General features: G+C 39.3%; 1 protein-coding gene across 3 annotated transcripts in view; it reads left to right on the top strand.

The window, feature by feature from the left end:
• The window catches only part of LOC139711201 (G protein-coupled receptor kinase 3-like), a 124,327-nt gene that overhangs the window by 70,458 nt on the left and 38,987 nt on the right, over positions 1 to 14,882 (top strand). For all 3 annotated transcript variants that reach the window (XM_071623119.1, XM_071623120.1, XM_071623118.1), the window contains exon 6: positions 11,298 to 11,359. In XM_071623119.1, the coding sequence (XP_071479220.1) occupies positions 11,298 to 11,359 (62 nt within the window). The remainder of the gene's footprint in view (positions 1 to 11,297; positions 11,360 to 14,882) is intronic.

The following is a 14,882-nucleotide window of genomic DNA, read 5'->3' as shown; positions in this document are numbered from 1 at the left end:
GACATTTATTCCAGTTTGATGCACATTTCTTCACAAAGGATTCATAGCATTTTTAGCTCACCTGAGCCAAAGGCTCAAGTGAGCTATTGCGATCGCCCTTTGTCCGGCGTCCGTCGTGCGTCGTGCGTCGTCCGTCGTCCGTCGTCCGTCGTCCGTCGTGCGTAAACTTTTTACATTTTCATCTTCTTCTTGAAAACCCCAAGACCGATTTTCATCAAACTTGGCAGGTAGCATCCCTAGGGGGTTAGGAACTCAATTTGTTAAAATGGGCACCATGCCCCACCCAGGGGGCCCCCAGGGGGGCCCAAACCCCCCAAAATTAAGGAATCTGTAAAAATCTTCTTCTCTAGAACCAGAAGTGATAGAGCTAAGTTAATAATATGAGTTAGTACATTGATGACTGTAGTTTCAAGTTTGTTCATGGCAGAATCAGGGGTGCCCCCCTTTTGACCCAGGGGAGGGGGGTGGGGAAGGGTTCTAATGGGGCCTAAATTGTACATTTTCATCTTCTTCTTGAGAACTCCATGACCCATTTTCACCAAACTTGGCAGGTAGCATCCCTAGGGGGTTAGGAACTCCATTTGTTAAAATGGGCACCATGACCCACCCAGGGGGCCCCCAGGGGGCCCAAACCCCCCAAAATTAAGGAATCCGCAAAAATCTTCTTCTCTAGAACCAGAAGTGATAGAGCTAGGTTAATACTATGAGTTAGCACATTGATGACTGTAGTTTCAAGTTTGTTCATGGCAGAATCAGGGGTGCCCCCCTTTGGACCCAGGGGGGGGGGGGGGGGTGGGGGTGAGGAGGGGTCCTAATGGGGCCTAAATTGTACATTTTTATCTTCTTCTTGAGAACCCCATGACCCATTTTCACCAAACTTGGCAGGTAGCATCCCTAGGGGGTTAGGATCTCAATATGTTAAAATGGGCACCATGCCCCGCCCAGGGGGCCCCCAGGGGGCCCAAACCCCCCAAATGAAGGAATCTTTAAAAATCTTCTCTAGAATCAGAAGTTATAGAGCTGAGATAATACTATGAGTGAGTACAGTAATGACTGTAGTTTCAAGTTTGTTCATAGGAGATCCAGGGGTGCCCCTCTTGGGGGTGGGGGGGGGGGGGTGGTTGGAAGGGTCCAAATGGAGGCCTGAATTGTACATTTTCATCTTCTTCCTGAAAACCTCATGATGGATTTTTGTCAAACTTGGCAGGTAGCATCCCTAGGTGGTCAGGATCTCAATTTATCAAACTGGGCACCATGCCCCACCCAGAGGGCCCCAGGGGGCCCCAATTCCCCCAAATTAAGGAATCTTGAAAAAATTGGGCCCTTATTGTACATTTTCATCTTCCACTTGAGAATGCCTCGTCAAATTTTGGTAGAGCTGTGAATAATTTAGATTAGTGACTGCGTGAAAGGTGAACTTGCGATACTCAGGTGAGCGCTAGACCCGCGGGTCTCTTGTTAGCTATAAAGTTCATCTGAGGTTTGTCTCCGGCTTGCCAGACCTAGCAACATGTATTAATGCAAACAAACATCCAATAGTAGAAATAGATTGTGGAGTGGCAGATGATGTGAACAGCCTGGGCTCCTGAAGGCTTGTCACCGAAAATAATGACATACTTTTTATTAAGTGAAACAATCTACTGAACGGTTGCCAAAATTAATCTACTTTAATAATGCTCTCAGAATATTTGCAAAGCCCTATCTCATTATGTCATGAAAGCAAGCATTAGTTTTACTTGCTACAAGTGTTACTTGTAGTATGCATAGAAATGATTTCTGGAACATCTATGCAGCATGAGTATCATTTCTTACAATTTCTTTTGGTACTTTTGTATTAGAATTTCATTTAATGTGTCTGCTTGGGAAGCAGTGACTGCATGTAAGCAAGCAACTATTAGACCAACAGCTTTAAAGGGACTGTACAGTACTGGTTGAGGTGAGGGTTCAGGTTTATAACATTTTTTTGGTGAGATAATGAGAAACCTCTTACGAAATATGAAAGAGCATTTAATTTCAAGAAGGATTCAACGTGTATTTGATGAAAATTGGCCTTGAAATGACCGAGATATCCAAAAAATGCGATCCTAATAAAATTGACAGGCCACGACTTTTATTAGGATCTCTTTGTTTTTCCTTGTTTTAAGATATCTCAGTCATTTAAAAACCGATTTTCATCAAATAAACTTTCGATTCCCCTAAGAATTGTATGCTCTTTATCATTTCATAGAGTGGTTTCTAAATATCTCGCAAAACATTACAAGCTGAATCCTCACCTCAACCAGTACTGTACAGTCCCTTTAAACCCCCTTGAAAGAGCTAGATACATGTATCCTATACCCTGAAGAAGAGAAGCAAACATATAAACATGTATATGTTTCGAATACTGTAAAAGTGGATATTTTCGCACAACTAATTTTTCCTGTTCGGCCAGGCAAGAAGAGTTTTGCATGTTTTTAATTCCGCGGAATCAAGACATCCACTACTGGAACATGTGGCTCGCAAAAATATTTGCGTGCTTTTATTTTTGCTTTAGTTTCTGGTTGCGTGAAATGTGTGAAAATTTCAACACTGCAAAAAATTCCCACTTGACGGTAGGCTTGTATAGCAAGTGTGGAATATGTGGAATTATGCCATATTCTTGATGTATTAGTGTGTAGTCAATTGACACTGAGCAAGGAGCTTGTTTTTCTTCAAGATTTTATTGCAAGCTGTAGTCATTGCGGTAACCATGGCAACAGCATGCCAAAAACGAGTCAGCTGCTTGACTTGAACTTGTTTCTGCAGCAACTGCGGATAACGAGACAGCTTGTGCAGAAAGTGGTCATATTACCTACCATTTATTGGTTTAGTCAGTTAATCATTTTTCTATAAAACAGTCTTGTTTATTACCAAGAAAGACCTGCTCTATAAGAGCAAGGCAGTAATGGCAAACTCATTTTGAAGAACAGTAGTAACACTGATAGAAGCTGCCTTGGATAAAGATGATGTTAGTATCATCATAATTATGATGATAATGTTAATGATTATTGTCATCATCATCAATGTTGCTTTTTCATTATTATTGTTATTATCATTATAATCATAGCTATTATTGTTAATGTTATTATTATTATTATTATTATTATTAGTAGTAGTAGTAGTAGTAGTAGTAGTAGTAGTAGCAGTGGTAGTAGTGTTATTATCAGTACTAATATTATTTTATTACAATTATTGTCACTATCATCATCATTATTATCTAGTCTAGACCATTTGAATTGCTCACAGAATACTGTAAAAGTGGAAATTTTCGCGTTGTTGAACTAGCGCGAAAATGAAAGCATGCAAATATTTCTTGCCATATGTTCCTGTAGTTGATGTCTTGATACCGCGGAATTTAAAACATGCGAAACTCTTCTTACCGCGCCGAGCGCGAAAAATTAGTTGCGCGAAAATATCCACTTATACAGTACTATAACATATGACCTTCTGCTGCTAAAATGAATGTAATATATTTTTTTTTCTTTTCAAAACATATTTAAAGTCTTCTTCCAATCGTGTGCTTCTTCCTCCTATCTGTGCTTAGTCATGTGACAACTTTTTCCTCCGCAAGATGCTCGCCTCTGCCACCTTTCATTCGAACAAACAAATCCTACTGATGAAAACAAATTCATGTTTTCCAGCCCAGCTGATGATTTCTGAAGCCAAAAAAGAAGAAGATCTAAGTCACTCTGTCTCGTCTTACTCTCACAAAATACCAGCCCCCCCCCCCCCCCAACTGTTCTACTCAAAAAGGTCACAGGGGTCACACAATTCCCAGGGTAACCCACTTGCTGCAGCTGAGCATTGCAGGTCTTCCAGGGTCTCACACATACATCGATTTGCATGAACCTACACAGTCACACACACATACACACACACACACACATGCACACACACACACACACACACACACACTCGCACACACATACACACAGCTCACATACACACATGCATGCATGTACACACAATGGACATGTGGCTAGTCATTAAGCAGCATTATAATTGCTTTCTGATTGAAACTTGTAACATCAGCAAATATTTAAAAAAAGAAGAAGAAATAATCCTAATGAGCAATGTGCAAAGGTACGGGTAATATGGGCTGGATGAAAAAAGAAAGAAATGCATTTAACAAATACAGAGAAGGAGGGAGGGGAAATTGCATCAAACAAAATATTGTTGCCCTTGGCAACAGAGTAGTAATTAATCTTTCATGCATGAGATGGATCCATCAGGGGCAAGAATGTATAATGCATCAAACTAATTCCTAGTCTGTTAGACCAGCACTCTCGTCCGATTGCTGAATTAGCATACCACTTCATATAGATCTGGTAAGTGTGTAGCGATCTAAATATAGATTCTTCAAAAGACATGGTCATGGTCGGGGGGGGGGGGGGGGGGGGCAGGGCACCGTCCAATTTCTATGATGTCATATTTGTGCCGATTCAATGATGCAAGTTTGTGCAGGTACGGGAAAGGCAGACTGGTTGCAAATGCAGCTCTGCTGCTTGTAGTAGTAGTAGGGCACTTTAAGAGCATATATGTCCCATCGCAAAGCAGAGATGGATGAATATCATACGACATTCATGTTGAATCGCCGTATCTCGTAGGCAACGGGCTCGAAGAATCACATGCACAAGGCATCTTGTACTTGAGAAAAACACTCGTGTACATACATTGAGTGCATGTCAGCTGATTCCACTTTGCTAAATGTCCGTTATTCATCTTCATTGCTCCAATATATCGTGAGCCGTCAGATGTGTGTTCTCTCTCAATATGCCAGGATTCCAGTATTGAAGTGCACAGTCATTCTTCAAAGGCATCTATTAAAAAAAAAAAAAAAAGGTTTACTATGTACCTAGCAGTATTTATAATTTAATATCAGTTAACAAAATTCCTTTGATGTAGCAATAAACACAAAGCCACTGATCTGACAGTCTTTTCAGAATCATTTTGTAAAAGGCATAAAGATATCCCATACTTGTGGTGCATGTACATGGCTGTATTTCTGTTATGATGATTAGAATTAAAATATGCGAAAAAAATCTGGTTTTATATTACTATGCATGGATTGATACCAACAATAATTTGTTTTATCATCAAACTTCATTGACACTCTTTAGGCAGATCAACCATGCTGTTAAAAACATATTTGTGAGTTTGAGGATGTGCTTGTTCTTCAGATTTTCTTGACTGTGGAAGCATCCCATGATACAATTGATATTCAGAGTCGCAAGTTAATGTCTTCTGACCCAGATACATCGGTTACAATCCAATGAACGCGCCAGTGCATAATATATACACATATTGTATGTGTGTCTGTGCATATAGGTGTGTGACGGGACACGTTACATTAATGCACGATGTAGCAAACCTGCCTCACGCTTATGTGCATGTGCACAAGTACATGTAAATATTCCATTCCTGCTCACATTTGCAGCAGAAAAATCGAAGATGGCTGAAGCAGGCATGCTCAGACATCTCCATCTTCTAGTTAATTAACCCATCCATTGGGGGTCTCCATTGATTTCCAATCCCGATTGTCCCTCAATGCTCCAAAAATAATGTGAGTCTGCACTTGTGACTTTCACTGACTTTTGTTGCAATCCAGTAACCCAAAGACTATATTCTGTACCCACATAATCATTTGTGCATTGTGTGGAAATGTTTAATATTGAGAGATCTCTAGCTGTGCATTTCAAGATTTAGTCATATGATGTCATTTTTTAAAATAACATTATTTTTGAGAAAACACATCTGATTACTCTGTAGAGTATGTTATCATGCTCTTGTTTGAAATAGCATAATTTTTTTAGAAAGCAGTTCAGATTACCTTGTACGGTAATGAGTGAATATAGCTGCAAATTGATGCTTTGTATTGGACAGAATTCATGCTGTTTATGGGTCTCATGATCATAGTCTTTGAATTCTTTGCAGTGCAAGTCTTTCAAAGACACTGGTCTTATTGCAGGCATTCTAAGTGTCTCATACTGGCATGTTCAGAAAAACAGCTAAAACACATGTTCTCCCATAACAGTAGTATCGATATCATTTAATTTGATGGTCAGAAAGTTGGAATGCATCGTATAACTGAAATATTTGTGAGCTTGTAGCTGCTGAAGAACCCCCCCCCCCCCACCTGATGAAAATAAAAGGAAAAGTCAAGGGCATCCTATTACCTTTTTCCAATACTTTATGTTCAGTTGTACATTGCCACTCACAAGTAAATTATTGTAAAAGTGGTAATTTTCATGATGTGGAAATATTCATGCATTTTGTGTGACATGAAACTGGTGCAGAAATGGAAACACATTTTTTTACTTGTTGTGTGAAATACCATTGTATATTTTCATCCTCGGGAATTGAATACACGCAAAATTTGTGTGATACCTGACCTAGCATGTAAAATTACTCAAGCAAAGACATCCACTTTTGCAGTAAGTGGAAGTAAAGGCAAAGCTCACAGGAAGGCGAGTCACTACCTCAACACTACCAGGACTCTGCAACTTCACAGATTTTGTTCCCACCTTGTCCAACAAAGTAGCAAGTGCAGGACTCTGAAACTCCCCAGTTTGTATGGGCGCCTTGTACCAGACAGGAGCAACTGGTATGCGGAACTCTGCAACTCCCCAGAGTCTATGATCATCTTGTCCGAGACAGTGACTGTTGGTAATGACAGAGATGATGCATAGGATCAGATATGATACAGCAGCCACACAGTTCACCCACTGGACATCTGTATACCAGAGAGTGTGACATAGAACAAAGTAATGAAGTCCAAGTGGCATGCTCATGGACCCACAGTCATGATGCCAAGGATGATCAAGCCCAGATTTGAACCAGTGACCTCCTTGTTGCCAGGCCCAGCGGCCTCCCTCCTTGACTCTCTTGATTGGGTCCCTTCCAACATTGTGGCTGGCTGCATGCATGGACTTCAAAGACAAGTTTCATGATTTTTTTCCCCCTTAAAGATGACTGTTACTCTTCTTTCTTCCACATCCTGGTGCTGCCGAGGTAACTCCCGCCCCTCAACCATGAAATATTGGATGAAGGAATCAATCACCATGAATCCATTAGGCGTATCTGTGACCCCGGCTCTAATATTTATGATGTCATCTTGATTACCCCCCCCCCCCCCCCCACCAATCCTCTCCAATTTTCCTTTTCATTCAGGGTCTCTATCTCCACCCCTGCAATCCTCTCCAGTTATTGCCGGGCATTCGAAAATAAACACATGCATGACACGGACAGCTCTGCATTATAATTGCTGGGATTTGCGTGTAAACTGTGATAGTAGCATTGCAGGTTGTCTTCTTCACATGTCATCCGAGTGGAGAAATTAGGGAGAGATATAGGGCGAGTGAGAACGAGGAACAATCCCCATAGTCAGACACAATGTCGAGATGACATGACGTTTGCCTTGTGTATAGCTAGGTAGGCCTATAATACGATAAAGCAAGACATTTTTTTCGTGAATTTGAGCCAAGGACCTTTTTCGCATCATGAAATTTTCGCAAATTGCCACTGGCATTCAATGCATCAAGTATAGACATGAACATTCGTGTGCATTTAAATTTTGTGAAATGTGACTCTCGCGAAATTTGTGAAGTTAAATGCATGCAAACATTCTGGCTTTACAGTATAATCCAGAACTGTTTTTCATACGTATCACCATCATCTTCCTATGATTATTCAATCATAGTATTGCTATTTGAAAGGGGACGGGAAGAGCAAGTTTTTTTTTGATGCATTCAGTAACCTCCCCATTCCTCATTTCCAAGCTGCATGTCTGGTTGCACTCAGTTGTCAAAAGCAATGTTCGTAGAGTATTTAACTGTTGTTTTTTTTTTTAGATATCTCTAAACCATGTGGTGATTGATAAGGAACACAAGTTATTCCCCATTCTGGACATCTTGCCATGAATCTAACGAAGCAGGTCATGGAGACGACAACGTTCCTAAAACGAAAAACAGTAACGCCGAGAATGGTTCCAACTGGCACAAGTGCAGCCATCCTTTTTCTTGAAGGGCAGTATGACGTACATGTACTTGGTAACAAGGATACACCGACATACTTTTAACCACACAGTACATCAGTGAGCGGTTCACCTTGTTCCTTCACTTCAGTTAGTGTGTTCTCCTTCATGTGACATATCATCAGCTCCGAGGATTTTGATACCTGCTTTCTCTCTCCATCTCTCTCTCTCTCTCCCTATCTATCTATCTATCTATCTATCTATCTATCTATCTATCTATCTATCTTTCTATCTATTCATCTATCTTCTCATCTATCTATCGATATTCCTCTATCTATCTACCTATCTATCTACCTACCTGCCTATCTATCTATCTATCTATTTATCTATCTATCTATCTATTTATCTATCTATCTATCTATCTATCTATCTGTCTATCTATCTATCTATCTATCTATCTATCTATCTATCTATCTTTCTATTTATCTATCATTATATCTGTATATCTGTATATCTATGTATCTATCTCTATTATCAATATATTATCTGGGACTGAGAACCAGAAGAGCATTATCACAATTTTGAGGGGTATGAGTTTGATATCACATAGTAGAGCTTGATCTCCTCTACATTATGGTGTCAATTTTAGGTTATTTTCATTTTTGGTAAAATGTTAAAAATCAAAACCACAAGGGCACTATTTTACCCAATATTTGGCCCAGTGCTTGTAAATCTACCCACTTTTGATTAATAATCTTTTTCGTTCATGAAAACTGATTGTGTGGTTTTTATTTATGCTCAAATCTTAGAATGTGATAGGACCCTTCTGGATCTCGGCTGATGATGTGTATCTATCTATCTATATGTATCTATCTCTATCCTTCTTTCTCTATCTGTAACCATCGCTGTAATGCTGAAGGAATTTCTACAGATAGATTCAGTTTTCTTTAGCACCAAAGATATCGCTGATGCTGCTACTGCTGAAGTGCCAAGTGTGAACAGGGCTCTGACTTTCCTTCTTCCCTGCTCAGTTTGCCCTTAGTTGTAGTTAGGAGTGGTTCAACTGAGTTTAGCCGATAGATTGAGTTGGCTTTAGAACCAAAGATATCCCTGATGCTGCCCCTGCTCATGTGCCAAGTGTGAACAGGGCTCTGACTTTCCTTCTCAGTTTGCCATTGTAGTCTAGGTACGAGTGATTTAACTGAGTTTTGCCAATATTTCTCTTTATTTTCAAGGAAGGAGATGAAATATCTTGTTGCTCTCTGCTGGTCATAGATCAGTCCCACTGAACTTGAATACAAATAGGATTATGGAATGACATGTTCCCCATGCAAGTTTTAGCATTATTTGGTGACTTGGCACTGGATTCTTTCACCCACCCGCATCCAACAGCATTATGTGCGAGTGGACACTCGGATCTCAACTTGTCCACCCAAAATTTGGTGCTCCACCTGACAGAATTGTAGGAGCCACATCCATTTAACTCCTGTGTGTCAACATTTTGCCTGAAACTTTATTCACTGTGCTTAGCTTTATTCCCATATGACATGACCAGTCAGATAAGTACAAGCGATGATCAAATTGCCTTGCAGCGTGACCTCGATTACCCTTCCGAGGGACGTGAGGTCAGGGAAATGTCTCCCAAATTCGGCAAGGTACATCCAATGTCAAGAGAATCCCAAATGGAAAGTCTGTGGCCATCCAACAGCCAGCATCAACACTCACCTGCTAGAGGAGGTCACAGTTTAAAACAAACAAACAAACATGGGAATACTGTTAATAAGTCTGCCTTGATTATTACCTTGAAGATTCAATGAGATGTATATAAAGCTTCTCAAGATAGCTGACCACTTTAAAAGTTTATTCCAGTTTTGACACTAGATTTAGTGTCAGGAATGAACTCTGCTTTTGTGTTGAAGTGGTTTCATGAGCACTCCGATGTCTTGAATACCATAACTAAGAGTCGGCAATAGATGGTATCGATAGAATACAATGCTGAGCGAACTGCTGTATATGCCGTACATCTCACAAAGTTGTACTTTTTGCAAATTTTTTGCGTGTTGGATGCTATTTGTGCATTTAACAACACATGAAATTGTTAACTCTAACCTTGACAAGAATGTGACATGCACATGTACATGTCTCCCTTCAGTACTCCCAAAATTGTTTGGAAGTCCCAATTCACAAAAGATTAGACTCACTTAATATATGGTGTAAATTCGTCGCTTGGGTGACAAGACCTTGTATCTGCAATTTCGGTGAAAATGACTTTTTTGCATTAATGGTCAGATAATCACTTAAGTGATATCCTATCCAAATCCTAGATGTCTTACCCCCCCCCCCCCCCAAAAAAAAAAAAAAAAAAAAAAAAAAATTGAAGCCACCACGGCATGTCAAAGGAATGTCTATCCCATTGGATACAGTGCTTTGGCTGCCATGTTTTTTAGCTCTCCTGAACATTTGCCATTTTGTAGATACGAGGTCTTGTCGCCCCAGCGACGAATATAATTCTGGATCAGAGTAATATGGCCATTTCAGATGGAGACAGAATAAGAATGGTAACTGTGTATGGTGAACAGCAAATAAGATACAGACACTGATTGCAAATTCCGAGATTTTCTAGCTGATGTGACGAAACTCCATTACCCACCATGCAAATTCCCTTCTGAGCCATTTTGACATTTTTTTTTTCTGATTGCTGTATGTAAAACAACAAATTATGATTATGAAAATGTGGTATATATTCCATTTCGACATTACTCTGACTGCTACATGCATAAGAACAAATTATGATTATGATAATGTGTTGAGTACCGGTATGCCATTATTATATTTTTCTGACTTCTGTGTGGGAAAGAACAAATTATGATTATGATGACGTGGTAAATGGGCCATTTTGACATTTCTCAGACTGCTATATGTAAAATTATGATTGTGATAATGTGATAACTAAACCATTTCAAAATGTCCCTGCTACATGTACAAAACAAATTATGATTGTGATAATGTAAATAAGTCATTTTAAAAATTCTCTGTTACATGTGAAAAGCAATTTTTGATTTTGATAATGTGGTGAATAGGCCATCATCCTTTAAATTTTGTGATTGCTACATGTAAATGGACAGATAATGGACAAATTAGATGGATGTCTGTTTATAGGTACAAAAATCATACATCATTCGTGTGTATGTGTGTCAAAATGCATCATACACTGAATACACTGAAAACCTGTTCATTGAAATCGATCGTATACATCCTCACACCTGCTATCACGTTCTTTACCGTTGTCTGTTGTTTCTGCATGCAGGAATACATAACTGAAATCCTCAATTCACTGAAGGGAGAAATATTTCAGAAGTTTTTAGAAAGGTAAGTTGGAGACGGTCTACAGCATGCTGTGAAAGTGAGTGTTGTGTGTTTGTATGTGTGTGTTTGTGTGTGTGTCTGTGTTCACATTAACACACATTGCTATTGGAGTAAGAAAGGAGGAGCTTTATTATAGAAGCCGTGAGATTTTATGCACACCATGTAAAAGCTATAGCAGGGCTGCCAACTCTCACGCATTGAGCGTGAGACTCACTCATTTTGGTCCTTTCTCACGCTAAAACTTTATTTCATTTGCATGCATTTCTATTGATCTCACTCATTTTGACTCCTAAATTATAGCATTGGCCTATGGGAGTCTCACTCTCAACTAGTTTCCAGTGATGGCAGCCCTGCTATAGCATTTTTTAAAGGACAGTATTTTGCATTTCAGACACAGACCACAAGCAAATTCTTCTGGTGGTTAACATTTATAGGAAGGAGGATGCTGTCCTTATATCGTGGCGGACTGAAATGCAGAATGAGTGACTTTTGGGTTGAAATGATCTGAAGCCATTTCTGTAGGCAGACCTGCAGTAGAAGTAATGGCTACAGCTGTGGTTAGACAGAGGGGGATAGGAAGAGTGCATACACACACACATACACACAAATGCAAACCCATACACATGCACCTGCAGTTGGAGCTGTACACAGAGAAGCCAAGGGATGAAAGTCTTGTGTGTATATGTGTGTGTGTGTGTGTGTGTGTGTGCATGTGTGTATGTGCGTTTGATGCTGATCACATCCTGCTACCATTGCAGAAGATGGGATAGGGTTAGCTATCTTCGGAAGACAGCCCCAGTGTGTGTTGCTGTATATTTATATGTAATGGGCTTGATCCATATGTGTGTGTGTGTGTGTGTGTGTGTGTGTGTGTGTGTGAGTGTTATGTGTGTATGTGTGTTGTGTGTGTGACAGAGAGTGGCTGTGGCTATGTGTGGAGATCTGTGTGTTTGGAAAATGCACCCCAGCTAGCAATGCATGCAGAAAACCTTTTTGGAGCAAGGAGGCCGAGAGGAAGATAAATGCAAAGGAGGATGTAGCAATAGTGGGAAGAGAAGGAGACCGAGACAGGTTGATATAAAAGGAGCAGGTTGAAATGGCCTGCCATCTTCAGCCGAGAGTAAGCAGTGTACTACCTATGGTGTGTGAGCAATGTATATGTGTGTGAGTGTGTGTGTGTCTCTCTGGGCTCGGCATACATGTTGCCGGAGTGGAAAAGCCCAAACCATGCTGATCATAATATATTTACATGACCTGTATGGAATACCCATCTCTGGGGCTGCCTATTTGAGGAGCGTGAAATATACAGTGATTAATGCGGTAATTGTGCCAGTTGGTGTAGTGTGCCTTAAGGCATGCTTAGATATAGTAGACCCCCCCCCCCCCATACACACAAATGAACAAGCAAAGTATGATATTTAAGAATAAGAAAATAGAATAGATGATCAGCAATGGTCAGTGTCATTGCGTTTTCAGACTAAGTGATTCAGCATTCAAATTTCACATGTACTTCTATGACATTATTCTATATGAATATTTCAAAAGTACGCAAAAGATTTCAGAAACCTTCTGACTCTCTTCTTATCTACACTTTCTCCGTGTAGAGTCTAGTGGTTGTGTCGAGCGCTGTGAAAATTGATGAATTTAAAGGCCTAAGTGCATTTAATGAAGTAGTGACAAGGTATAAAAAAGATGTTCTACTTTGTATTGCTTTGCTCTCTGACAAATTGTAAGAAGATATATTCCCTCTTGGGCAAATGCAGGTGCATAATGTTCACTGTGTAATGTGCTTCTTTTTTAGTCTGTTAGTGCTGAATTTGTTTTGTTTTGTTTTTTTACAAACCTGGAACTGATGCTTTTGATAGATTAATGGCCTTGATACTACCTTGTAATACACACTAATGGACAGAGTTTAGTTTCCTAAACAGAAAATCTGAACGTGGGTATATGGGAACCTAATATGTGCTCTTGAACTGTAATAGCGAAGATCACTCTTCAAGATTGCAGGCTTTTGAGTATAGATGTGACCTTCGTAGATGAATGTTAACACCTACACAAATGTTTATGATCCTATTTTTCACAGCTTTACTGTACTACTGCCCGTTTTGAGATTGATATTAATCTCTAAAACTCTGGGGGCGTAAGATATCAATTTATTGAGGCAAAGAGCAGTCAAAATCAGGTCATGGTTATTGAGTTAAGCTGAAACAAAAACTGGGCTGTATCAAGAGGTTTATCTATCACAAGTGTGTTTTTGTCTCCGACATCTTTGAGATGTTTGTGGAGTGACCTGGTTTTGTGCTCATATTATGTCAACCTTTCCAACAGACTAGTAGGTCTTTTATGTGGACATTGGAACATGTAGCATGTCTTTCCCACTTCTTGTTATTTTGTGGGGGAGGATGGTTTCTAATAGGGCCTACAGGAAAAAGCCACACAAGTTCCTTCCCATATCAGTAGGAAGTATATGGAGGGTGGTTGTCATATATATAGCTGATCATCATACTATTGGTGCAGTCTTCTCAGAGTAGTTATGATGATTTACTTTTATGTGCTTTTTATATTCTTGTTTTCTAAATCCTAAACTTTTCTGATCTTGAGATGTAGGAAAAAATACCAGATTACTGAGGATTGTTACATGCGGCTAAACAGTCACAAATTGGCATGGATCGCTTTCAGTACGTGATTTTTAGTACAGTTTTTCAACCAGAAAATATGATCATATGAAGCATTTCCCATCGATGTGGGGTTTTCATTAAGTAGCTCACTCAAGTGTAATTCAATGCCACTGTGCAGGTAGGACAAATCTCAGTAAGTCTTTTCCCCCAGTGTTTTTTTTTTTTAACAGGTGCACAAATTATTATGCCACCACCAGTTGTAATTTAATTGATAACTTGTTACTGTAAATGCAGTTCTATATGGGTGAAATTGTTTGTTTGGTTTGGATTTATTTCTGCATTTTTCTTCATTTCGATTCAAGATAACATCATGAATAATATTGTTAAACATTTTCAATGCAAAATAACATCATCAATAGTATTTTTCAACATTACGGATGAAAGAATGAACAGTGCAAACATAACTTACAAATCCAATATCAACGATGATAATAACGGCAGATAAAAGGGAATGTTTATATTAGGTGAAGTTTGTAATGATGTCAAATAGTTGGCAGCGATGCATGATTACTAATTTAGAGAGCTGATTTCAGGCATAGAATGTGGCAACCTCAAAGTTCATTTACTAGTTATATTATTTGTTATATTGCTGTTTATCTTTACTTTGAAATCTGTTTCGTAACTTAACTTTCAGGCATAGAATGTGACAACCTCAAAGTTCATTTACTAGTTATATCATTTGTTATGTTACTGTTTGTCTTAAGTTTACTTTGAAATCTATTTCGTAACTTAACTTTCAGGCATAGAATGTGACAACCTCAAAGTTCATTTACTAGTCCTTGTGTCACTGCCATCAACAGAGCTTTTTATTTCCCTTCCAATGAAACTTGTAATGAAGACTAAAAATG

Source organism: Diadema antillarum, unplaced genomic scaffold (genome assembly GCF_040938485.1).
Source record: "Diadema antillarum isolate AM-2024a unplaced genomic scaffold, OU_Dant_1.0 seq00001625_RagTag, whole genome shotgun sequence".
Taxonomy (NCBI): Eukaryota; Metazoa; Echinodermata; class Echinoidea; order Diadematoida; family Diadematidae; genus Diadema; species Diadema antillarum.
Note: the sequence above shows the minus strand (reverse complement) of the source record. Positions and strands in the feature narration are given on the sequence as shown.